This window comes from Halichondria panicea, chromosome 15 (assembly GCF_963675165.1).
Source record: "Halichondria panicea chromosome 15, odHalPani1.1, whole genome shotgun sequence".
Lineage (NCBI taxonomy): Eukaryota > Metazoa > Porifera > Demospongiae > Suberitida > Halichondriidae > Halichondria > Halichondria panicea.
Window position 1 is genome coordinate 1,296,616 of NC_087391.1, and position 27,203 is coordinate 1,323,818.

General features: G+C 41.8%; 6 protein-coding genes across 11 annotated transcripts; 5 read left to right on the forward strand and 1 right to left on the reverse strand.

Moving 5' to 3' along the window:
* Positions 1-80: 80 nt before the first annotated feature.
* On the reverse strand, positions 81-27,202 carry LOC135348950 (cullin-7-like). The gene is made up of 4 exons (XM_064547369.1): positions 26,708-27,202; positions 26,159-26,441; positions 631-768; positions 81-317 (listed from the first exon to the last, which is right to left on the reverse strand). Exons 1-3 carry the CDS (start codon positions 26,768-26,770, stop codon positions 761-763), a joined length of 354 nt encoding a protein of 117 aa, XP_064403439.1. The 5' UTR covers positions 26,771-27,202; the 3' UTR covers positions 81-317; positions 631-760.
* LOC135348792 (protein psiR-like) lies at positions 2,070-4,987 on the forward strand. Of its 3 annotated transcripts, none has more exons than XM_064547134.1 (5): positions 2,070-2,214; positions 2,322-2,708; positions 2,758-4,141; positions 4,352-4,507; positions 4,647-4,987. In XM_064547134.1, exons 1-5 carry the CDS (start codon positions 2,152-2,154, stop codon positions 4,901-4,903), a joined length of 2,247 nt encoding a protein of 748 aa, XP_064403204.1. In that variant the 5' UTR covers positions 2,070-2,151; the 3' UTR covers positions 4,904-4,987. The 3 variants fall into 3 exon arrangements, with proteins under 3 accessions (XP_064403204.1, XP_064403203.1, XP_064403202.1); XM_064547133.1 differs by having other exon boundaries at positions 2,770-4,141; positions 4,340-4,507; XM_064547132.1 differs by having other exon boundaries at positions 2,071-2,214; positions 4,340-4,507; positions 4,647-4,985.
* LOC135348807 (uncharacterized) lies at positions 6,011-8,639 on the forward strand. The gene is made up of 5 exons (XM_064547161.1): positions 6,011-6,165; positions 6,259-6,669; positions 6,720-7,770; positions 7,945-8,094; positions 8,284-8,639. The coding sequence occupies exons 1-5, from the start codon at positions 6,106-6,108 to the stop codon at positions 8,538-8,540; spliced, it is 1,929 nt and encodes a 642-aa protein (XP_064403231.1). The 5' UTR covers positions 6,011-6,105; the 3' UTR covers positions 8,541-8,639.
* LOC135348844 (uncharacterized) lies at positions 15,072-17,357 on the forward strand. 2 transcript variants are annotated; one of them, XM_064547200.1, is made up of 5 exons: positions 15,072-15,173; positions 15,269-15,658; positions 15,719-16,340; positions 16,514-16,681; positions 16,944-17,357. In XM_064547200.1, the coding sequence occupies exons 1-5, from the start codon at positions 15,111-15,113 to the stop codon at positions 17,243-17,245; spliced, it is 1,545 nt and encodes a 514-aa protein (XP_064403270.1). In that variant the 5' UTR covers positions 15,072-15,110; the 3' UTR covers positions 17,246-17,357. The 2 variants fall into 2 exon arrangements, with proteins under 2 accessions (XP_064403270.1, XP_064403271.1); XM_064547201.1 differs by having other exon boundaries at positions 16,526-16,681.
* Positions 18,842-20,551, forward strand: LOC135348866 (uncharacterized). Of its 2 annotated transcripts, none has more exons than XM_064547231.1 (5): positions 18,842-18,988; positions 19,042-19,452; positions 19,503-19,905; positions 19,960-20,109; positions 20,274-20,551. In XM_064547231.1, exons 1-5 carry the CDS (start codon positions 18,890-18,892, stop codon positions 20,528-20,530), a joined length of 1,320 nt encoding a protein of 439 aa, XP_064403301.1. In that variant the 5' UTR covers positions 18,842-18,889; the 3' UTR covers positions 20,531-20,551. The 2 variants fall into 2 exon arrangements, with proteins under 2 accessions (XP_064403301.1, XP_064403302.1); XM_064547232.1 differs by having other exon boundaries at positions 18,845-18,973.
* On the forward strand, positions 22,117-25,962 carry LOC135348800 (delta-like protein A). Of its 2 annotated transcripts, none has more exons than XM_064547146.1 (5): positions 22,117-22,200; positions 22,296-22,679; positions 22,730-23,894; positions 24,021-24,188; positions 25,442-25,962. In XM_064547146.1, the coding sequence occupies exons 1-5, from the start codon at positions 22,138-22,140 to the stop codon at positions 25,693-25,695; spliced, it is 2,034 nt and encodes a 677-aa protein (XP_064403216.1). In that variant the 5' UTR covers positions 22,117-22,137; the 3' UTR covers positions 25,696-25,962. The 2 variants fall into 2 exon arrangements, with proteins under 2 accessions (XP_064403216.1, XP_064403217.1); XM_064547147.1 differs by having other exon boundaries at positions 24,033-24,188.
* Position 27,203: the final 1 nt, after the last annotated feature.

Sequence of the window (27,203 nt, forward strand, 5' to 3'; positions counted from 1 at the left end):
CTCAGACACGCTCTCATGATACATAGAGACACCCGGTACCCATCAATATTATAAGATAACAGGGAGAGTGCACAATTGTGTAGTAAAAAACAGGACAAATATATCGCAGAAGGAGCATTTATAATGATTATAATACTATACAGAACATACTAACGGCACAGTACAGGATTACATAATGAAAAAATGTCTACCATTAGAACACTATGGGGCATGCGTTATTTGGAGGTGATCCTAGAGGCTGCTTTGGTGGTGATGGGTCGACCCGAATTCAGGCTGGAGTACTGATATTTGGCTTTCTTCTCAGAAGGCTTCAAAATCTGCAAAGAATAGAGAAAGAGAGACTGATTAGTCTTGGTCTTGAATCCTGTACTTTTTTATGGAAATCACACGCACGTGCATTCACCCATAAAAATTTATTTTGAACGAGGTGCACAAATAAGAAAGCTTCAATTCACTGATTGGACCGGACCCTAAGCCAACCACTCTAGTAGGTTACTTTTGTTACACTAGGGACCTCAATTAACCCGGCTGTACTGATTATAAAAGATGACCTGCGTAGAATTGATTACAGTACAGTTGTGTATTTAACTGGAAAAAAGCCCAATAAATAATTTAAGCTCATGCACTCGCCTGGAAAGAACATGAGGCTGGAGTCCACACTCGTCATCCCTCCCGCGTTGTCATTGTCACCACAGTAGTTGCCTTGGGTGCTGAGAACAGAGTCACCTGCTGCCGTCGTGCAAAGAACTCTTAGCCATCCTCAACCACCTGAAATAGTGAGAATATCAAATATTTAGAGTGGCACGTTTGCTAAGGTCAATGTGTGATCTTTCAACCCTCCCATACAGAGATATTGTACACATGTTCCCTATATGAATGAAGGTGCTGATGCCTCGGTGGAGATGCTAAAGCTACATAACATAAAGCTGTTTTTATACACACGATGAAAATATTTTTGTTTTGCAAGCAACTCAAAGAGTGGGTAACGATCGACCATGATTGTTGTTAAAAACGATCAATGCCGAAGGACTTTGTTGAAAGTCTACTATACTACTGCTACTGATTCTATCAGAAGAAAATTGCTGTACATACATGTAGCTGTACAACAGACCTACACAGCTCTGTCTCTAGCTAGCTAGCTAGCTATATATCTCTGTGTATGACTTTTAGGATATTTTCTCTGATGAAACCAGTATTATAGGAAATTTTACGGGAAAAAATAACCAATAATTTTGCGCATGCGCAAGCAGGCCTTCTTTTCTATGAAAGCCGGTGAAGGAGGCTAATCATCTGAAAGACCCTTTCAGAATAACGTATTACTAGAATATTTGCTGGTGAAAAACCATCGCGAATGAGCCAAATCAGCAGAGGATTTGACCTTTTGCGATCTAACTATGCGTTCTAGCAAGAATTGTGTGTATTTACTATAATATTATACTGTTTTGCGATTTTATTGTTGCGAATTGATCAACCCTCGCAAAGTTCGCGTATGTTTGATGCTCGCAAAACATTTTAGTAATACGGTATCATAAAATTAAAAATTAATTATTGAACCAACAGGACTAAAGTTATGCTCAAAAATAATATAGATACCAGTGTGTGTGTGTGTGATAAGTAGTTGATTCATTTCTGTATTTTTATGATCACACAATGATGTAACAATTGCTTATATTACGCTAATAGTAGACACACTAAAAGCACCTAATGGGCCAATCACAGCCACCTGTGAATAATGGTCGGTGGTCGGTCGGTACTAACTACCTCTAGACAAAATAATAACACACCTCTTCACCTCTTAGGCCTACATGTATAATATATAGATTTTAGACTTATCAAAGGAATTTCGTGAGTACTTCATGTGTTTCATTTTTACTTGTGCAGTGAACTGTGTAATTGGCAATTAATTCTACAGAGGATTTCAGGTTGGTTAACGGAAGTTAAAAGTTGAAGTGCAGTCAACCATGACCACATTAGTAGGAAGAAACACAGTGTGTGGTCATGGTTGAGTGCACTTCAACGTTTAACTTTCGCCAACCAACCTGATGATTGTAAGCATCTCTAGAACAAACATTTGTGGTTAATGGTGTCATGTGATTAGTGTATGACATAACAGAAAGGTCAACACATGCTACGCCTCAGGTTAAGCTCAACATGAAGGCTAAGATTGTACTACTTTGGAGTTTGGCAGTCTGTGTGTGTACAAGTTTCACATCAGTGAGTTATATACGAACAGCATAATTATTAAGTAAGGGCATTACTTATTTTCGTACTGAACTATAGAAGGCCAGTAGCTATTTACACCTATACTAATATCGCTACAGGTGGGAGGTGAGTTCATACTGACAGTCAACTTGGTTAACTACACTAACCCAACCGGACTGTGTGCTGAATGTCTGAGTTCGCTATATACAAGCTATCCTAACGAGACAATACTTGTGTGTTGTGACGAACTACCATTCAGTACAGCCAACTGTGACAACACAGGAGAGGGGAGATGTGACACCAGGTTCCATTGGACCATCAGACCATTCGGTGCATCACTAGAGACAAGACCCAGCATGGGGTACTTCTTCACAGACTGTACAATGTCCCCCAGCACTTGCCCATTCAGTGAAACGAACACAACATTCGGTCAAGGTCCAACAGCACTACTGGGAGTAACACCCAATCCTCTATCTGTCTCAAGAACAGACCTTATTGTATGGACCGTAAGTTTGTTCATTTAATTACGATTGCTTACATTTTAACCGTTCATAGGGACAAATACAGTTCTTCATACAAGCCATTGAAAGCAGACTCCCGAACATAATAGACAGTCTGTTGATTGACCTGGACAACCTCCAACTTGGAGCAGACTTCACAGAGGAGATGACGTTCACTGGATTCCACAACGTATCTCACATGACTATCAGCTTCAGAGTCGAGTGCTCTCCTGGTTTCTGTGGACCTGACTGTACCACAACACCTCAGAACAATCCACGAGTGGCGACATGCCAAGCTGATGGCACTCTAACATGTACTGATAATCGATTAGACCCTTCACCTCTTGTAGCCTGCAGCGACTGCCTCTACAACCTGGATATTACTACAGACTGCTCCACTTGTGTGCAGACCAACTATGACCCAGCCATCAATTGCACAGCCTGCCTTCCTGGATATGATATTGACAAAAGCTGCTCAACATGTATCAATACAAACTATGATCCTGATATAACTTGCTCTACATGTATTATAGGTACAAGATATGATCCATTGACCAACTGTGCATCATGTGTCGACGTAAACTTCAATCCTTCCGATGGCTGTACATCATGTTTGTTGGAATTCTACGATCTACAGACAAACTGCACTCAGTGTCTACCCAACAGAGATCCCTCTACCAACTGCACCCAGTGCCTACCCAACAGAGATCCCTCTACCAACTGTACCCAGTGTCTACCCAACAGAGATCCTTCTACCAACTGCTCCCTCTGCCTACCAGGCTGGGGCACCACCTCGGATTGTACTAGTTGCCTACACAACAGAGTTCCCTCTACCAACTGCATCCAGTGTCTACCCAACAGAGATCCCTCTACCAACTGCACCCAGTGCCTACCCAACAGAGATCCCTCTACCAACTGTACCCAGTGTCTACCCAACAGAGATCCTTTTACCAACTGCTCCCTCTGCCTACCAGGCTGGGGCACCACCTCGGATTGTACTAGTTGCCTACACAACAGAGATCCCTCTACCAACTGCACCCAGTGTCTACCTAACAGAGATCCCTCCACCAACTGCACCCAGTGCCTACCAGGCTGGGACATCACCTCAGACTGTACTAGTTGCCTACCCAACAGAGACCCAGTCACCAGTTGCTCCCTCTGCCTGCAACCAGACAGGTTCACTGATACAGACTGCAGTGTGTGTGCTCTACCAGGAGGGGACCCAGCAACACTCTGTCAAACCTGCTTGGCCACTAACTTCGACCCTACCACAAATTGCTCAGAGTGCATAGGCAATCGTGATCTCGGCTCCAGCTGCTCTACTTGTCTGCCTGGATATGACAGTAACCGTGACTGTGCAGTGTGTCTTTCTGAACGAAACATATCCACAATATGTCCCACCTGTCTGTCTGGATTCACTGGCAGTAACTGTGAACCTGGTGAGTGCTATACAATACTATAGTCTACACAGAGTGCACTTATGTGAGTGTCTGACTTAAAGCGCCACTTTGTGAGACAGTATAAAGACAAATGAAGTCATGTTACTATAAGGGCGAACTGCCCAAGTGTTGCTTATATTGGAGTGAAGCTATAATTCAGACATTCACGATAATTATTACTACATGCATACACTATAGCACTAGTTACAGAATCTTCACTAAGTGTGGGAGTGGTGGGTGGTATCGCTGGAGGAGTGGGTGGAGTTTTGCTGCTCATCATTCTAGTAATGGCCGTGCTCCTCATCCTACTTACAGTCCGTATCAGAAAGAGTGGTAACCAAGACATCAGTACTGCCACTACTACAGGTGAAGCACTAGACACATGCACTGGCTACATAATGGCTTCAGAAATTGTCATTGAAAACAGTACACATACACTGACTACAGCACTGCCCAAGCTATGATCACATGTATACTAGTTCGACCACTATAGCTTTAACTACAGATAAAGAAGTTACAGAAGTCATGGAAATGAATCAAAATCCCGTGTACAGTATGGGTACGAATGAAACACTAACTACGGACCACGAAGCTAACCACACCCACCAGTACGAGACTGTGGACACACCCATTGAAATGAATCAGAACCCTGTGTACAGTGCAACCAATGCTACTAATATTGAAGCTGACTACTATGAGAACGATGGTCTGGGTCCAACAAGAAATGAGCAGCAACCGGAATACGATTATATTCAAGTGTGAAAGTACAACAAACACCTTATAGCTATATGTACACATGCAGACACAAAAATTAAACACATTTAATAATTATTACTTGCGATTTTACTATTGACTATACCAGGAGCCTATATATAAACAAGAGGCTCATTCAACACATGGGTATGTTCTGGGACATCAGAAAACTGCTAACGTACAATAGCTAGTTTAGTCCTCAACGCAAACTTACACACATGATATTATTTACAACAAATTCAAATACATGTACTGAATATCCACTCCCACACAGACCCAGCGGACATTGAGGTGGTAGAGAATACAGGGTATGGAGTGGGCACTCCTGACATGAGACAGCGCACCACAACTGGTGGTATTGAGCTGAAGCCTAATCTAGTGTACAGTAACATAGCAGCAGATCATGGCAACCAAACTGAGCAAAATGGAGACCACCCTCATGGACAATCTACACTACATGTAGCTATACTTGCGATGTGTACATATACTGGCTCCAGAAATTGTTATTGAAAAGATCGAGTACCAGAACATAAACACACAACCATATAAGAAGTGTTATGCAATGCACTGTTCTATTTAACACTACCCTTCATTATGAAAGTGGTGGGCCTCAATTGTGATGGGCTTGTGTGTGTGTGTGTGTGTGTGTGTGTGTGTGTATGCGTGCGTGCGTGCAATAGAATTGGTTCTGTAAATATAGATTACTGGTGGCCAATTTTAAGCTTAGAAGGAGACCGTTTAGATGGTATGCCCAAATCACACAAATTTGGAACTAGGCAGTTATGCTCACGCATTAATAGATAGATATCAGTGTGTATAGCTATATGCTCTGTATTCTATGATCCACACAATTGCACATAATTATTATTACGCTATTATTAAAGACACACTAAAAGCACTTAATGGGCCAATCACAACAACCTGTCAATACTGGTCGGTGGTCAGTACTAACCACCTCTGAACAAAATAATAACACACCTCTTAGGTATATAGATTTTAGACTATCAAAGGAATTTCGTGAGTATTTTTTATGTTTTATGCAGGATTCATTTTCACTTGTGCAGTGAACTGTGTAATGGGGTAGAAACCCTAATCCTAACACTATGATGGTAAAGCACCTCTAGTACAAATATTGTGGCAGTGATGTCACGTGATTAGTGTACGACATAACAGAAAGGTCAACACATGCTACGCCTCAGGCTAACATCAACATGAAGGCTACGATTGTGCTACTTTGGAGTTTGGCAGTCTGTGTGTGCTTGTACACATCAGTGAGTTATGAGTAACATGTTAATGTAGAGCATTATTTATTTGCGTACTGAGCTAGAAAGTCGCTAGCTATACACCAACTATTATCACTACAGGTGGAAGGTGAGTTCATACTGACAGTCAACTTGGTCAACTACACCAACCCAACCGGATTGTGTGCTGAATGTGCTGTTCCACTGAGTTTTGTAGCAAGTGCTGACCAGTTAGTACCAGTGTGCTGTAATGATCGGCCACTCAGAAATACCAACTGTAACAACACAGGAGAGGAGAGATGTGACACCAGGTTCCGTTGGACCATCAGACCATTCAGTACATCGCTAGAGACAAGATCCCCCAGTATGCCCAATGCTGTCAACCTTCCCTATTTCTTCACAGACTGCACAATGTCCCCCAGCACTTGCCCATTCAGTGAAACAAGCACAACATTCGGTCAAGGTCCAACAGCACTACTGGGAGTAGCACCCAATCCTCTACCTGTTTCAAAAGTAGATTTTACTATGTGGAAAGTAAGTTTATGTAACATTTCACATACACCATTTTTAATATCGAAAAACAGGGACGAATTCAGTTCTTCATAGAAGCTGTGGACAGTAGACTCCCAAACATAATAGACAGTCTATTGATTGACCTGGACAACCTCCAACTTGGAGCAGACTTCACAGAGGAGATGACGTTCACTGGATTTCACAACATATCTCATATGACCATGAGTTTCAGAGTCGAGTGCTCTCCAGGTTTCTGTGGATCTGACTGTATCACCACGCCTCTGAACAATCCACGAGTGGTGACATGTCAAGCTAATGGCACTCTAACGTGTACTGATAATCAATTAGACCCTTCACCTCTTGTAGCCTGCAACGACTGCCTCTACAACCTGGATATTACTACTGGCTGCTCCACTTGTGTACAGACCAACTATGACCCAGCCACCAATTGCATAGCCTGCCTTTCTGGATACGATATTGACCAAAGCTGCTCAACATGTATCAATACAAACTATGATCCTGATATAAATTGCTCTACATGCATTATAGGTACAAGATATGATCCATTGACCAACTGTGCATCATGTGTCGACATAAACTTCAATCCTTTCGATGGCTGTACATCATGTTTGTTGGAATTCTACGATCTACAGGCAAACTGCACCCAGTGCCTTCCCTCTACCAACTGCATCCAGTGCCTACCCAACAGAGATCCCTCTACCAACTGCACCCAGTGCCTACCCAACAGAGATCCCTCTACCAACTGCATCCAGTGTCTACCAGGCTGGGACATCACCTCGGACTGCACTAGTTGTCTACCCAACAGAGACCCAGTCACTAACTGCTCCCTCTGCCTACAATCAGACAGGTTCACTGATACAGACTGCAGTGTGTGTGCTCTACCAGGAGGAGACCCAGCAACACTCTGTCAAACATGTTTGGATAACTTCAATCCTACCTGCACTGCGTGTGTGGCTAACTATGATTTAAACATGAAATGCTCAAGCTGTCTGTTTGGCTATGATAGTAACCGTGACTGTGTAGTGTGTCTTTCTGAGCGAAACATATCCACAAGATGTACCACCTGTCTGTCTGGATTCACTGGCAGTAACTGTGAACCTGGTGAGTGCTAATCAGCCTATAGTGTACTTAAATTAAAGCGCCACTTGTGAGACAGTGTAAAGAAACAAATGAAGCCATGTTACTATAAGGGCGAACTGCCCAAGTGTTGCTTATATTGGAGTGAAGCTATAATTCAGACATTCAAGATATTCCTACATGCATACACTATAACAGAATCTTCACTAAGTGTGGGAGTGGTGGGTGGTATCGCTGGAGGAGTGGGTGGACTTTTGCTGCTCATCATTCTAGTAATGGCCGTGCTCCTACTTACAGTCCGTATCAGAAAGAGTGGTAACCAAGACATCAGTACTGCCACTACTACAGGTGAAGCACTAGACACATGTATACTAGCTAAATCAATCTAGCTATGCACTTACTACATAATTATTGCGGCTTCAGAAATTGTCATTGTCCAGAATATAAAACACACAAGGTATTATACACTGACTATATCACTGCTCGAACTATGATCACATGCACTAGTCTGACCACTATAGCTTTAACTCTATACAGATAAAGAAGTTACAGAAGTTATGGAAATGAATCAAAACCCCGTGTACAGTATGAGTACAACTGAAACACCAACTACAGACCATGAAGCTAACCACACCCACCAGTACGAGACTGTGGACACACCCATTGAAATGAATCAGAACCCTGTGTACAGTGCAACCAATGCTACTAATATTGAAGCTGGCTACTATGAGAACAATGGTCTGGGCCCAACAAGAAATGAGCAGCAACCGGAATACGATTATATTCAAGTGTGAATCAACATTCACAACCTTTAGCTATGTACACAGACACGAGAACAAACACGTTTACTGTCATTGTGATTACTATAATAATTGGCTATATATACTGGGGGTATACGTTCAACATGACTGATGAGTATGCTCTGGGACGTCAGGAAACTGCTGATGTGCAATAGCTAGTTCATTTCAATTCATTACCGTATAGCGGGTACATTTCGAGGGTAAAAATGTTTGTTGTTTTCACTGATCAAGCATCTACTGCGAACATTTATACCCAAAAAAATGTTGTATCACATGCATGCATGCTGCAGAATGGCTGCTATTCCACAAAAATTAAATCTGCAAAAATCTTTCTAACGGTCAATCCGCGAAAGTTTATATATACCCTCGAAATATATATACCCTCGAAATAAACCCGCTATACGGTATATTCAAGTGTGAAACTACATGCATAAAACAACGTATAGCTATTATGTACACAGACACAAGAATAAACACGTGTACCGTATTATTACCATTAATTTATTGTGATTACCACAATTACCGTATATAGCGCAACATTTTCGAGGCACTTAATTTCATGGAATTGCCTCTAAAAGGATTTTGTTGAATAAATTTCGTGGGTTGACTACTTACAGGAAGCACTCCACAGCCACATCTTCAATCTTATGCACGTTATAGCAGATAATTCGAACAATTTTCATGGAATAATTGTTGTTTGGCATTGCTGACCCACGAAAATCAACCCTTTCCCAGCTTTAATTAAAACAAGAAAATACAGAATAAATACATATTTTTCTTTAAAAATTCGTATCTCATGAACCATACATTGAAATTACTCGTAACTATTTCCTAAAGGTAGCCCAGACCCCGGGGGTATCTTGACACCATCATCGTTACCTAGCAACAGACCACCCCCAACTAATTAGCGATTGTTTACAAACATTCATAATTATGTACACAAACAATATTGTATGAAGGCACTAAATAAAGTGTTCTTAATGTTCTCACGGTGACATGGTTCAATCAGGATCTGCAGAAACTTGTCTATGAGGTCGTATCGGCAGACGCTCTTTTCCCGGGAAATGTTTTCTTCACCTATACACACAGGTTTACAAGTTCAATGGTTGCTCATGATGTCCACTGCTGAAGTAAGTAGCTTAAACAAACTTGTATTGAAGCTAGGAAGACTACAGATACTACCATATAGCGGGAAATTTTCGCGGGTGCAAATTTTCGCTATTTGGCTCCCAGAGCCCTCAGCAGAAATTTTCGCGGTTTTAATTTTCGTGTCAATGCCAATAAACCACACCCACCAATAGGTTTTGCACCTGCGTATACACTAGGTGCGCGTTCTATTAAAGATGGCTGAGTCTACCTATTCTACAGATACAGTGATCCGTGGCTACCATGTTTACAAGGACATTTGGACTGCTGTGCTAGGAGAGGAATTGTTTTGTAATAGAGAGAGATTCAACTCTGCAGATCCGTTTGCTGTTTCTGTTGTAAAGGCATCTACAGTTGTTGGCCATGTTCCCCGAAGGATATCGCCTGTTTGCTCACTATTTCTTCGAAGAAATGGGACTATCAGATGTAGGGTCAATGGAAGTAGACACCACTCTCTTGACTTACCTCAAGGTGGTCTTGAAGTTCCTTGTATCCTGACGTTTGAAGGCGCTACAAAAGATGTAAAGAAAGTCCAGACAATTTTAGAGTCTACTCCAGCTATAAAGCCTTGTAATATCAAGATCAAGCCACAGTCTCCACCAAATAAGAAGATCAAGATTGAGCCACAGTCTCTACCAAACAAGACATTAAAGTTTGCTTCCTTAAATTCTGAAGTTTCAGGGGCTAAGAGCACTTGGGCACAGCTTGGAGGCATCGTATTAAGTTCTGAAGACAAGGCAACCATCATCGATGGAGATAAACTCAACGATAAGCACATTAATTTTGCTCAACAGATGTTAAAGAAGCAATTTCTAAACTTGAATGGCTGTCAGTCTACATTACTGCAAGCAAAACAACCCCTGGCAAACTGTGAACAGGTTATTCAAATTGTTCATGCATGCGGAGACCACTGGATAGCTCTGTCCACGTTTAGTGCTGATGCTAACTTGGTCAATGTTTATGATTCGGTGTATCACACACTGGATGAAGACACAGAAAGAATAATAAAAAATCTGTTAAAGAAAACATACCCCCTCCAGATTCAGATAACTAATACTCAAAAGCAAAAAGGGTCGAGAGATTTTCAATTGCTGCTATCACTGCTGTTGCGTTTTGCCGTGATCATACTGCCCCCTGGCCCTGTTTTGATCAATCAGCAATGAGGCCACACCTGGTGCAATGTATTGAAAATAATAATCTTTTGCCATTTCCTCTCATGTAAACTGTCACACTACAGTTTATAATTATTGATGTACAATGTATTGCTATATAAATAAAGTTCATTTTGACTTCAGTTTAATAAAACATAAATATTATGCACGCACAAGATGAAAATAACAAAATGCAATCACCAAATAAGTTCCTGCATGCATGAGGAAATAGTTAATAGACTGCATGATAAGTATAGACAAATACAGATCATTACAATAATATACCAGCAGCTTTAAAGCCATTTAATACAAGTGAATCATTTGCTCTAATGTAATCGTATAAGCTAACTAACCATCTAGCTCCAATGAGTTTCATGAGTGACATCCTGAGGTTAACTGGTGAGATACTTATAGCTCCTTCATCCAATTGCACTTGCACTTGAGTGGCATACCATTCTCTGAACTTGCTCCTCATGAAATCCTTTGCTGCTTTGTTAATACTGAGATCCATTGGCTGCAAGCGATCTGTACAATTAGCAGGTATAGGCACAACAAGGATGTTGTGTTCTTCAAGAAGAGAAGTGACAGGTTCAGTTTGCTGGCCTTTGAAGACATCAAATAGTGCTAGCGCGGCTTGATTCTTGGAAAGTTTGAGTTCTTTGCGCTTTTGCTCGACATAAGGGATGATAATCAGCTTGATGTATTCTATCATTTTACTTTCATTTGACTAATGGTTTGGGGTGCATGTAATATGCCAGTCACTTGGGAATTTGTGCTTCGGGAGACAAGCAGAAGTTTTACCTTGGTAGATTAGTTGGGGTGCGAGGAACTCACCAGCCATTGTTCCACATAGCAGAGCCGTTATTTGACGCTTGTCACCACTCCCGGCAATTTCAACTCTTTTGGAGCCTTTGAGTTCCATTGTCCATGATGATCCTGGAACTATACTAATCCCTGTCTGGTCCCAATTAAAAACCAATTCCGGTGGAATATCTTCCATGTCGACTACGGTTTTGACATCATAAATAAATTGTTCTTTTATGTTGTCAAAGTTTTCCGGAGTCATTTTCATAGCTGTGCTACCTCTTCTTTTCACAAAATTCATTCGATAAAGAAGGGATTTTGCCCAATTGGCTGTGATTGCGATTGGACCTCCATTCTCACTAAGGAGGTTTCTATCAGCTCTACGTACAATTGCAGTGGCTGATGCCATTGTTATTGCTGTTGTAATAACCCCACCTCCTTTACGAACAGCTGTGTATCAAGGCTTTCTCCTAACATCAGTGGTCTACCTCGCTTCTTTTGGGGAAGGGAAGTTACAGAGAGAGGGGTACCATCGTCAGCCTTTTTTCTGAGCCTAACTTCTGCCAAGTATTTTGCTTTCCATGTTCGAACAGTGCTCTCTTTTAGATTAACATCCAACTCCTTAGAGAAATGTTCTACAGCAGAAACAATGCCATTCATTGATGCATATTGAGCAATCATGGCCTGCTGTTCTGGTATAAACTTTGCATACCTTCCTCTTGCCTTTGGCTTCTTTTTTGAAACTTCCAATACAGCTTTATTGGCATCTCTTATAGTGAAACAGTTAAGCTTGCTGGACAATGGCCCTCTGGTAGCAGGAAGTATAGATTGTCAACTGGCTGAAAGTAGCGATACAGAGCCATTTTTAATCAGAGCTCTCCTTTACACACATGCATATATGCACGTGACCCGTAGTGACGTCAGGAATCCAGTACCGGTGCGTGGGAGTTTATCCCAGTTTTAATTTTCGCGTTGACTACTCTGCCCTCGAAAAACGCGAAAATTTGCACCCCACGAAAATTTCCTGCTATACGGTACTCTATAGTTACTTACCAGGTCCAGGAACTTGGTCCGTCTCAAGAGCTTCTTCCTCTGGCTCTTTATTTTCTAGCTTGAAATCTGAGGAGTAGCTTCCTATCTGGCTATGATCCCAGTCACTCCCCTCTGACTCAACAAGGCCATAGGCATCGATATCTTCACTGTCTAGCTGCACTAGAGCCTCGCTAAGATTATCCTACAAAGGTCTTGTAGCAATTATGCACCTTTCAATGCAAATCCCCACCCCCCCCCCTCCCGGGATAGGGTGGGGATTTGACACTGGGGAGTTGCAAACCACCCCCCTCTCCAAGGGGGGTAGTTTTCAGTACAAATGCACTACAAATACCCCTCTCCCCCAACCCACGGGATTTGACACAGTCACAAAGAATAAACAACATAGCACATAATTATGGAGTACACTCTGTATATACAATAGTAAGTCTGTGGTTCTGCTTCAACTCAGTTCAATGAAACCACTGCTCCAGCAATCACAAGTGATCCAGCTTTCTATACTGGCTGTTTGTTCCTTCCAAAGAGCTACACATGCCAGTGGGAGGTTTATAAAAAAGAACTAGAAGTTAAAATTATAGTATACTGACTTGTGGCTGCTGAGTATACAAACTTACAAAAGCCCCACCCCAGGGGAAGCAATTTTAATACAAATGACTTACAAATCCCCGGGAGGGGGGGTGGGTGGGGGTTTGCATTGATAGGTGCGTTATCAATTGGTCACTTTTCTTTCGACAATACTGTATGAAGCGTACCTCGAGGCAGCACAATGAAAATACCACGTCAAAGAGCAGCTCAATGCGCATGTGCTGGTACCTACTACACAGCCCGGACAATCATTTTTTTGAAAATTAGCAGTAGCCATGCCGCCTAGCCTATAGGCGGCTAGAGCGGGGAAAGGGTTAAGCCCCTAGGAAAGAAGTACATGTATTATGACAACATAATAAAATGAAGGTCATGCAAACTCAACACAAATAGACTTTAGTTCACATAAACTTACAGGCACGATACTTCACAATTACTAAATGTACATAAAATACATGTACTGAATATCCCCTCCCACACAGATCCAGCCATTGAGGTGGTAGAGAATACAGTGTATGGGGTGAGACCGGGCACTCCTGACACGAGACAGCGCACCACAACTGGTGGTATTGAGCTGAAGCCTAATCTAGTGTACAGTAACATAGCAGCAGACCATGGCAACCAAACTGAGCAAAATGGAGACCACCCTCATGGACAATCTACACCATGTAGCTATATTTACGATGTGTATACACATGTACTGGCTCCAGAAATTGTTATTGAAATGATCGAGTGCCAGAATATAAACACAACCATGTAAGAAGTGTTATGCAATGCACTGCTCTATTTAACGCTAGGTCCCCTTCATTATGAAAGTGGTTGGCCTCAATTGTGATGGGCTTGTGTGTGTGTGCGTGCGTGCATGCACTAGAATTGGTTCTGTAAATATAGATTACTTGTGGCCAATTTTTAGAAAGCTTAGAAGGAGACCGTTCAGATGGTATGCCCAAATCCCACAAATTTGAAACTACATGTAAGCAGTTATGCTCACGCATTAATAGATAGATATCAGTGTGTATAGCTGCATGCTCTGTATTCTATATGATCCACACAATTGCTCATAATTATTATTACGCTATTAGGAAAGACACACTAAAAGCACCTAACGGAATCACAACTAGGCCTTGCCCAATTATGTTATGCTAGCATAATTTTGAGACTAATAGCAGTGGAGCATTGAGCATTATGCCAGCCTAATAGCAAAAAATATTAGCCTATTAGGCAATTTTTACCAAATTTTGGTAGAAAGTATGATTTTATAAGCACTATAGCCTCAATAGCTAATACTGAGTATATACGTATGGAAGGTGCCATAGTAGTACTGTTAACTCTTTTCTAAGATTTCTTTCACCAATATAGTTCTATATTCTATAGTTCCTTAGAACATTATGTTAGAAGCAGCTGTGATGTTGCAGTATTATTCTCGTTGATGATTTTTATTGAGACTAATGGGTAAGAATTAAAGACTAATAGGTACAATGCATGAGACTTGGAGACTAGACTAATAGGCAACATTTTGAGCATAATGGGCAAGGCCTAATCACAACCACCTGTCTGTCAATACTAGTCGGTGGTCGGTACTAACCACAACAAAATAATAACACACCTCTTTGGTATATAGATTTTAGACTATCAAAGGAATTTTGTGAGTATTTTTGCAGGATTCATTTTCACTTGTGCAGTGAACTGTGTAATGGGGCAGACACCCTAATCCTAATACCGTGATGGTAAAGCACCTCTATACAAACATTCGTGGTTAATGGTGCGTCACGTGATTAGTGTATGACTAACAGAAAGGTCAACACATTCTACGACTCAGGCTAGGCTCAACATGAAGACTAAGATTGTACTACTTTGGAGTTTGGCAGTCTGTGTGTGTACAAGTTTCACATCAGTGAGTTGTACACGAACGACATAGTAAATGCATTACTTATTTACGTACTGAACTAAAAGGCCCCTAGCTTTATACACCAACTATTATCACTACAGGTGGGAGGTGAGTTTATACTGACAGTCAACTTGGTCAACTACACCAACCCAACCGGACTGTGTGCTGAATGTGCTATTACACTGAGTGATGTAACAAGTGCTGACCATTTAGTACCAGTGTGTTGTGATGAGCTACCATTTAAATCAGGCAACTGTGACAACACAGGAGAGGAGAGATGTGACACCAGGTTCCATTGGATCATCAGACCATTCGGTGCATCACTAGAGACAAGACCCAGCATGGGGTACTTCTTCACAGATTGTACAATGTCCCCCAGCACCTGCCCATTCAGTGAAATGAGCACAAGATTTGGTCAAGGTCCAACAGCACTACTGGGAGTAACAGAAAATCCTCTACCTGTTTCAAAAACAGATATTACTGTATGGACAGTAAGTTCATGTTCATTACACATACCATTTCCAATTATTTATATACATGCATGCATGTAGGGGCAGATTCAGTTTCTTATAGAAGCTGTGGATAGTGGACTACCAAACAGAATAGACAGTTTGTTAATTGACCTGGACAACCTCCAGCTTGGAGCAGACTTTACAGAGGAGATGACGTTCACTGGATTCCACAATATATCTCACATGACCATGAGTTTCAGAGTCGAGTGCTCTCTTGGTTTCTGTGGACCTGACTGTAAGACCACACCTCTGAACAATCTACGAGTGGCGACATGTCAAGCTGATGGCACTCTAACATGTACTGATAACCGATTAGACCCTTCACCTCTTGTAGCCTGCAACGACTGCCTCTACAACCTGGATATTACTACTGGCTGCTCCACTTGCGTACAGATCAACTATGACCCAATCACCAACTGTACAGCCTGCCTTCCTGGATACAATATTGACCAAAGCTGCTCAACATGTATCAGTACAAACTTTAATCGTGATACAAATTGCTTTACATGCGTGAATAATCGCGATCTCGGCTCCAGCTGCTCCACTTGTTTGCCTGGATATGATAGTAACCGTAACTGTACAGTGTGTCTATCTGGACAAAACATATCTACAAGATGTACCACCTGTCTGTCTGGACTCACTGGCAGTAACTGTGAACCTGGTGAGTGCTATACAATAGTATAGTCACTGAATTAAAGCACCACTTTGTGAGACAGTGTAAAGAAACAAATGAAGTCATGTTACTATAAGGGCGAACTGCCCAAGTGTTGCTTATATATTGGAGTGAAGCTATAATTCAGACATTCACGATATTGCTATATGCATACACTATAGTACTAATTACAGACTCTTCACTAAGTGTGGGAGTGGTGGGTGGTATCGCTGGAGGAGTGGGTGGAGTTTTGCTGCTTATCATTCTAGTGATGGCCGTGCTCCTCATCCTACTTACAGTCCATATCAGAAAGAGTGGTAACCAAGACATCAGTACTGCCACTACTACAGGTGAAGCACTAGACACATGCACTAGCTACATAGTGGCTTCATTGATACACGCAACAATTAATGAAGTATTATACACACCATGACTATAACACCGTTCAATTCTACAATACACAACAATTAATACACTATAGCACTGCTCAATTCAAACTATGATCACACGTACACCACTTCACAGTAGAGCATGCACTCAGCTGCTCTAGGGGAGGATTCCCAACAATAAGATAGTTACTAGTCTGACCACAATAGGTTTAACTTCATACAGATAAAGAAGTTACAGAAGTTATGGAAATGAATCAAAATCCCATGTACAGCATGAGTACAACTGAAACACCAACTACGGACCACGAAGCCATACAAACACATCCTAACATAGTCTACGGGATGAACACTGAAGCTAACCACACCCACCAGTACGAGACTGTGGACACACCCATTGAAATGAATCAGAACCCTGTGTACAGTGCAACCAATGCTACTAATATTGAAGCTGACAGCTATGAGAATGATGGTCTGGGCCCAACAAGAAATGAGCAGCAACCGGAATACGATTATATTCAAGTGTGAATCAACATTCACAACCTTTAGCTATGTACACAGACACGAGAATAAACACGTTTTACTGTCATTGTGATTACTATAATAATTGGCTATATATACTGGGGGTATACGTTCAACATGACTGATGAGTATGCTCTGGGACATCAGGAAACTGCTGATGTGCAATAGCTAGTTCATATATCAATTCATTACCGTATAGCGGGTACATTTCGAGGGTAAAGGTTTTCACTGATCAAGCATCTACTGAGAACATTAATTTTATACCCTTGTATCACATGCATGCATGCTGCAGAAAGGCTGCTATTCCACGAAAATTAAATCTACGAAAATCTTTCTAACGGTCAATCCGCAAAAATTTATATACCCTCGAAGTATACCCGCTATACGGTATATTCAAGTGTGAAACTGCATGCATAAAACAACGTATAGCTATTACGTACAAAGACACAAGAATGAACACGTGTACCATATTATTACCATTAATTTATTGTGATTACCATGATTACAGTATATAGCGCAACATTTTCGAGGCACTTAATTTCATGGAATAGCCTCTAAAAGGATTTTGTTGAATAAATTTCGTGGGTTGACTACTTACAGGAAGCACTCCACAGCCACATATGACAACATAATAAAATGAAGGTCATGCAAACTTAACATAAATAGACTTTAGTTCGCATAAGCTTACAGGCACGATAACAACTCGTCAAGATATTTATGAAGGGTGCAGTGGTCTCACCTCTTGTAGCAAGTATATCTCGTAACTGAATAGGGGTTCACTGGGGTTCAGCAACGGAAACAGTTTGATCTATAGGTCTAATCTATACTATACCCTTGATTGAAAAGCCTCAGTCACAGAATAATGAGAAACACACCACATTGAAAACCAATGTCAAAATGCAATTAAAAGAGAGATTACGAGATGCGTGTCGTACCGCCTCTGGGACATCAGAAAACTGCTAACGTACAATAGCTAGTTTAGTCCTCAATGCATAAACTTACAGGTGCGATATTACAACAAATTCAAATACATGTACTGAATATCCCCTCCCACTCAGACCCAGCGAACATTGAGCTGGTAGAGAATACAGTGTATAAAGTGGGCACTCCTGACACGAGACAGCGCACCACAACTGGTGGTATTGAGCTGAAGCCTAATCAGTGTACAGTAACATAGCAGCAGACCATGGCAACCAAACTGAGCAAAATGGAGACCACTACCGTATAGCGTGTAATTTTCGTGGGGCAAAATATTCGTGGTTTTCATGGTTGGAGGTCTGACCACGAATATTTTACCCACGAATGAAGCGACCTTGCCTACCTTTACCTGCAGTGCAAGCAGCAACCACGAAAATATTACCAACAAAATGTCTCAATATTGCTGAATCACAAATATTTTGTCCCCCGAAAATTACCCGCTATACGGTATTATGAAGAATCTATGTGTATGACTATATATGGTATCTTGAAATATGTTATCAATACGACACATTAAGCACTAGTATTCCAATCACAAACACTATCATACAGTATAATGCATATAGTCTTCTGTAAAACAAGCTAACAGAAGAAAACAAGCTAACAGAAAAAATTTATTCAGTTATGAATGCTAACCATCACTGTGTGCTTAGGGATGTCACATGATTAGTTATGGGACACTGTACTGAGCATGTAGCTAGGAACAACATGAAGATCAAATTTGCTTTGTTTTGGAGTGTGGCAGTCAGTGTGTGTGCAAGTTTCACCACAGTGAGTTAAATTGTAAAAGCTTTAAGATGCACAGTTAATTAATTACTACACAGGTAAGAGCTGATTTTGTATTAACAGTCAATTTTATCAACTACACCAACCCAACCGGACTGTGTGCTGAATGTAGTGTTTCACTGAGTAATGTAGCAAGTGCTGACCAGCTAGTACCAGTGTGTTGTGATGATCTACCACTCAGAAACACCAACTGTGACAACACAGGAGAGGAGAGTTGTGACACCAGGTTCCATTGGACCATCAGACCATTCGCTGCATCACTGGAGACAAGACCCCCCAATGTACCCCTTCCTGGCAACCCTCCTAATTACTTCTTCACAGACTGTTCAACCTCACCCAACTCTGTTTGCCCATTCCCCCAAGTGAGCACAACATTCCCCCAAGGCCCACTAGGATTTCTGGGTGTAGCAGCCAACCCTCTGCCAGTGGTGTCAGGAACAATGTGGACAGTAAGTTACTTAATCATTGAGGGTAAAGAGTGTAATTGCGATTTCTTCAGGGACAAACACAGTTCTTCATAGAAGCTGTGGACAGTAGACTCCCGAACATAATAGACAGTCTATTGGTTAACCTGGACAACCTCCAACTTGGAGCAGACTTCACAAAGGAGATGACGTTCACTGGATACCACGACGTATCTCACATGACCATGAGTTTCAGAGTCGAGTGCTCACCTGGTTTCTGTGGATCTAACTGTACCACAAATGATCCACAAATGGCAACATGTCAAACTGATGGCACTTTAACTTGCTATGACAACTTCGACCTTAATACAAGCTGTACTGAGTGTGTGGTTAACTACGATCTAACTACCAACTGCACGTCTTGTCTGTTTGGACGAAACATATCCACAAGATGTACCACCTGTCTGTTTGGATTCACTGGCAGTAACTGTGAACCTGGTGAGTGCTATACAATACTATAGTCTACACAGAGTGTACTTATTTCTACTACAGAATCTTCACTAAGTGTGGGAGTGGTGGGTGGTATCGCTGGAGGAGTGGGTGGAGTTTTGCTGCTCATCATTCTAGTAATGGCCGTGCTCCTACTTACAGTCCGTACCAGAAAGAATGGTAACCAAGACATCAGTACTGCCACTACTACAGGTAAAATACTAGACACACCTAGCTAAGCAAATGCTACTTATTATAGTGTCTTCAGAAAATGTCATTGTCCAAAATATAAAACATACAAGGTATTATACACTGACTATAGCACTGCTCAATTCAAGGTATGATCACATGCACTAGTCTGCTTTAACTCCATACAGATAAAGAAGTTACAGAAGTTATGGAAATGAATCAAAATCCCGTGTATAGTATGAGTACAACTAAAACACCAACTACGGACTATGAAGCTAACCACACCCACCAGTACGAGACTGTGGACACACCCATTAAAATGAATCAGAACCCTGTGTACAGTGCAACCAATGCTACTAATATTGAAGCTGACTACTATGAGAACGATGGTCTAGGCCCAACAAGAAATGAGCAGCAACCGGAATACGATTATGTTCAAGTGTGAAACTATATCAAACTTATACATGTAGCTATTATGTGCACTACTATGTACATACATGTATTATTAATTACCATTGTGATTACTACTTTGACTATACTGGGGGTCTATATTAAAACAAGAGGCTCATTCAACACATGCATGGGTATGCTCCAGAGGAGGTATGACACTTTTTTTAATTGAATTCCATTGTGATGACGTTTGCTTAGCTGGCAGTTACCGCGACCTTGCCACGACAAACTCTAGGCTTGTAGAAAGTATGTAACTGACTGTCTAACTAGCTCTATGTGTTTCTCAAGGTCTCTATGGCTAGCTATAGTGTTTCTCCAGCAGAGGTCCTAGTTAGACTCGTCAAGATATTTATGAAGGGTGCAGTGGTCTCACCTCTTGTAGCAAGTATATCTCGTAACTGAATAGGGGTTCACTGGGGTTCAGCAACGGAAACAGTTTGATCTATAGGTCTAATCTATACTATACCCTTGATTGAAAAGCCTCAGTCACAAAATAATGAGAAACACACCACATTGAAAACCAATGTCAAAATGCAATTAAAAGAGAGATCACGAGATGTGTGTCGTACCGCCTCTGGGACATCAGAAAACTGCTAACGTACAATAGCTAGTTTAGTCCTCAATGCATAAACTTACACACATGATATTACAACAAATTCAAATACATGTACTGAATATCCACACCCACACAGACCCAGCGAACATTGAGGTGGTAGAGAATACAGGGTATGGAGTGGGCACTCCTGACACGAGACAGCGCACCACAACTGGTGGTATTGAGCTGAAGCCTAATCTAGTGTACAGTAACATAGCAGCAGACCATGGCAACCAAACTGAGAAAAATGGAGACCACTCTTATTACTACACTACATGTAGCTATACTTGCGATGTGTACATCTACTGGCTCCAGAAATTGTTATTGAAAAGATCGAGTGCCAGAACAAAAACACACAACCATAAAAGAAGTATTATGCAATGCACTGCTCTATTTAACACTACGTCCCCTTCATTATGAAAGTGGTGGGCCTCAATTGTGATGGGCTTGTGTGTGTGTGCATGCGTGCGTGCAATAGAATTGGTTCTGTAAATATAGATTACTGGTGGCCAATTTTTAGAAAGCTTAGAAGGAGACCGTTCAGATGGTATGCCCAAATCCCACAAATTTGAAACTACATGTAAGCAGTTATGCTCATACATTAATGATATCAGTGTGTATAGCTGCACGCTCTGTATTCTATATGATCCACACAATTGCTCATATTATCATTACGCTGATTAGGAAAGACACACTAAAAGCACCTAATGGAATCACAACCACCTGTCTGTCAATACTGGTCGGTACTAACCACAACAAAATAATAACACACCTCTTAGGTATATAGATTTTAGACTATCAAAGGAATTTTGTGAGTATTTTGTATGTTTTATGCAGGATTCATTTTCACTTGTGCAGTGAACTGTGTAATGGGGCAGACACCCTAATCCTAATACCATGATGTAAAGCACCTCTAGTACAAACATTCGTGGTTAATGGTGCGTCACGTGATTAGTGTATGGCTAACTGAAAGGTCAACCCATTCTACGACTCAGGCTAGGCTCAATATGAAGGCTAAGATTGTACTACTTTGGAGTTTGACAGTCTGTGTGTGTACAAGTTTCACATCAGTGAGTTATATACAAACGACATAGTAAATGCATTACTTATTTACGTACTGAACTAAAAGGCCCCTAGCTTTATACACCAACTATTATCACTACAGGTGGGAGGTGAGTTTATACTGACAGTCAACTTGGTCAACTACACCAACCCAACCGGACTGTGTGCTGAATGTCAGACTAGACTGATCAATATAACAAGTGCTGACCAGCTAGTACCAGTGTGCTGTGATGAGCTACCATTCATATCTGGCAACTGTGACAACACAGGAGAAGAGAGATGTGACACCAGGTTCCATTGGATCATCAGACCATTCGGTGCATCACTAGAGACAAGACCCAGCATGGGGTACTTATTCACAGACTGTACAAAGTCCCCCAGCACTTGCCCATTCAGTGAAATGAGCACAGCATTCGGTCTAGGTCCAACAGCACTACTGGGAGTAACATCCAATCCTCTACCTGTTTCAGGTTTTACTATGTGGACAGTAAGTTCATATTTATTCATATACAATTTGAGTTTTAACTCTTTATATAGGGTCGAACACAGTTCTTTATCGAAGCATTGGACAGCATGCTGACGAACGTAATAGACAGTCTGTTGATTGACCTGGACAACCTCCAACTTGGAGCAAACTTCACAGAGGAGATGACATTCACTGGACTCCACAACGTATCTCACATGACCATGAGTTTCAGAGTCGAATGCTCTCCTGGTTTCTGTGGATCTGACTGTTTCACCACACCTCAGAACAATCCACGAGTGGCGACATGTCAAGCTGATGGCACTCTAACATGTACTGATAACCGATTAGACTCTTCACCTCTTGTAGCCTGCAACGACTGCCCCTACAACCTGGATATTACTACTGGCTGCTCCACTTGCGTACAGACCAACTATGACCCAACCACCAATTGCACGGCCTGTCTTCCTGGGTACGATATTGGTCAAAGCTGCTTAACATGTATCAATACAAACTTTGATCCTGATGCAAATTGCTCCACATGCATTATAGGCACCAACTGTGCATCATGTTTGGACACACATTTCAATGGCTGTACAACATGTTTATTGGAATTCTACGACCTACAGACAAACTGCACCCAGTGCCTACCCAACAGAGATCCCTCTACCAACTGCACCCAGTGCCTACCCAACAGAGATCCGTCTACCAACTGCACCCAGTGCCTACCCAACAGAGATCCGTCTTCTACCAACTGCACCCAGTGCCTACCCAACAGAGATCCCTCTACCAACTGCACTCAGTGCCTACCCAACAGAGATCCCTCTACCAACTGCACCCAGTGCCTACCCAACAGAGATCCCTCTACCAACTGCACTCAGTGCCTACCTAACAGAGATCCCTCTACCAACTGCACCCAGTGTCTACCCAACAGAGATCCCTCTACCAACTGCACCCAGTGTCTACAACCAGACAGGTTCACTGATACAGACTGCAGTGTGTGTACTCTACCAGGAGGGGACCCAGCAACACTCTGTCAAACATGTTTGGCCACTAACTTTGACCCTAACACAAATTGCTCTGAATGTGTAGGCAATTATGATCTCGGCTCCAGCTGCTCCACTTGTCTGCCTGGATATGATAGTAACCGTGACTGTACAGTGTGTTTATCTGGACGAAACATATCCACAAGATGTACCACCTGTCTGTCTGGATTCACTGGCAGTAACTGTGAACCTGGTGAGTGCAATTATTTGTGAGACAGTGTAAAGAAACAAATGATCTCATGTTACTATAAGGGTGAAATGTCCAAGTGGTGCTTATAGAGCTATAATTCAGACATTCATGATAATACTACATTACTAGTACTAATTACAGACTCTTCACTAAGTGTGGGAGTGGTGGGTGGTATCGCTGGAGGAGTGGGTGGAGTTTTGCTGCTCATCATTCTAGTAATGGCCGTGCTCCTCATCCTACTTACAGTCCGTATCAGAAAGAGTGGTAACCAAGACATCAGTACTGCCACTACTAAAGGTGAAGCACTAGACACATGCACTTGCTACAATGGCTTCAGAAATTGTCATTGAAAAAGAGTGCCAGAATATAAAATACACACGGTTATAGTTATACTATGGTTCTAGGGATTTATGGCAGTAAACCCACCAAGCACGAGGGCGAGGTGTGGTTTACGTTGCCATAAATCCCTAGCAACCATAGTATGAGTGTTATATATCCTATGTGATTGGCTAGCTATAATTGCGCATTTACTCCTCTACCATGGTAACTCACGTTTAAACATCAGAAAGTAAAAAGAAAGCATTGTGGAAAAGCTTGCTCTGTCAATAGCTAGCTAGCTACAGGTACTATTGCTTACCGTTCGACACCCCCACCCTGACTCCTCCTCCATGACTAAAGCCTCACAAACTGCTAAAGCCACCCATACCCACAGAGCTGGAGCCAGACAGTGCGCAGTGCAGTGCCAAGGCTCCCAGGCTTCCACTAGCACTAGTCGAGCGCCGCCGCCTTCCCTGAAGGACACCGGTAGAGGGCGGCGGCGCCCGACTACACTAGCACTTGGACTGCACTAGCTTTCTAGCTTGAGAATCTCTTATCAAGTGCCTCACTATCATCTCCTCACTATCTTTTACTTAAATCTAGCGCTACAGTAGTTTCTACTGCAGTAAAGCAACCAAACATATTTAATATGTGGCAACCTGCACAAATTAAAAGTAGACAATAATTATTATCTACATGATCTTGTAGCAAACATGTCTGGGGAAATATCAGAGGGAATTATCCCCTGGCCATATCCTAGCAACTGCATGAAAACAGGATATATAAAGTGTTATTTCGTATAGCTAGTTATTTTCGAGGCACTACATTTTCGCAGTTTTTGCGGATGGACCTGAACGTTGGAAAATTAGTGCTTCGAAAATTTGGAATCATTGCTTACTTCCGGTATTGAAATACCTCCCTTACTATAAGGGTGTGGTCATTTGAATCTCATCTTCGAAAAAAAGTTTAGTTTGAGCAATCTGCGAAAATTTAGTGCCTTGAAAATAACCTGCTGTACGTTATACCTTTATATCATGTTGTCTATAACGTGTAATAAAAGCCAGGTTGCCTCGAGGCATGATTTGAAAACACATAATTAGCATGAGAATCATCGTGTTTTATGCACTATAATAATATAGGCAACTCAGTCTCATGCTATATCTATTACTTATATCCCTGCTCAAACTATGATCACATGTCTGACCCCCCTAATTCGCTTTAACTCCATACAGATAAAGTTACAGAAGTCATAGAAATGAATCAAAATCCCGTGTATAGTACGAGTACAACTGAAACACCAACTATGGACCATGAAGCTAACCACACCCACCAGTACGAGACTGTGGATACACCCATTGAAATGAATCAGAACCCTGTGTACAGTGCAACCAATGCTACTAATATTGAAGCTGACTACTATGAGAACGATGGTCTGGGTCCAACAAGAAATGAGCAGCAACCGGAATACGATTATATTCAAGTGTGAAAACTGTACTACAACAAATAGATGAATAACACTTGACTATACCAAGTAGAACTCTAGCTCTTGCCTTTTCTAGTACTATACATACGTGTAACTCTGCAGTCTCTTCAGAATCGTTGGTAGAATTGTTGATTTGTTTGCACAAAGTTTCGATTCAACTATGAGTAATACATTCTCGAGGCACTTTTCCATTTCCCATGTAGATCTTATCAACTAGTGTGTACATGCTTCAAGAGCTTACTTTACCTACATGTGTACATACAATGTCAACATTCCCATCATCATTAATGTAAGGAATTCATTGATTTGTAACATACAGTCCAGCTAATTAGCTCTTCTATTAGAAACAAACTGTTTAAGCGAAGCAAAACATGCCTTGAGGCATTAAGCATTTATTGGCCATACCTAAATATATGCTCCTTCCCCCCCCCCCCACACACACACACGCACACACGCCCCCACTCACTGGAGTTAGTTGTTTTCTTCTCGTCCTCCGAGGGCAGTAAGTCCACCTGATGCCAGTACACCCAGTAGGCATCCCCTAGTCCCTCCCACGTGACCTGGGCAGAAGGTGTGCCGTCGTTGGTCTGTAGATATACCCCAAAGTCGCCCATGGAGACTGACTCGTAGGTCTCTCTGGCCCGAACCTTCATGCCGGGTTGCAGGACGGTCTTCACGTAACGACCGTACTCTCGATCAGAGAGGAAGTGGTCTTGTGATTTGTAAGGATTCTTCTTTTCTTTGGCAAGCTGTGTAATGTTATACATGTACGTACGTGAAGTTATAGGGATGAGGTAAAGACAAAAAAAATTATCATAATATTTACTGCACAAAAAGCTTGGAGTCTGTATAATGAGACAGCAGGTCAGTTAGATAGACACTTTCAAACACAGTTTTCTACCCATTTCTAAATTTATGCTGTTTTGAAGTACATAGAAACAACGTATATTGCCTGATACATCACACACCACGCACGCACACACGCACACACATACACACACACTGATGGCCTCACTCTCTCCATGGAGAGCAGCTGTGGACAGCACGCACTCATCTCCTCCTCCCTCATCCACACCATATACTCCTGACAGAGTCCATCTCGAGATGTTTTGAGAGAATTGGCCGTGTTGGTGAGTCTTTTGTCCTCTGAGAGACCACTTGACGAGGTGCTCTGTGCTTCCCTTGAACACTCTCTGTGTAAACACCTCAACAGGTTTGTAGCTGGCGTTAGGGTCACGGTTCCATCGTCTTTTATAGCTAGAGGGCGTACAAACTTGCTACTTGCCAAGGCTCACTCTGCTAGTAGAAATAATTAAATTGTCATGAATAGCTTTGTGTGTGCTAAGCTTCTTTAACACAAGTAGACTACATGGCTTTTATGTGCTCCAGGAAACAGACTTTTTGATGATTTTCTTCCAACTGCACTAAAGTACAGACAGCTGTATTTTAGCCGAAAGGTCCCAAGGAGGATAGCTTAGTCTCAATCCCTCCTGGTAATGACCTCTGTGGCT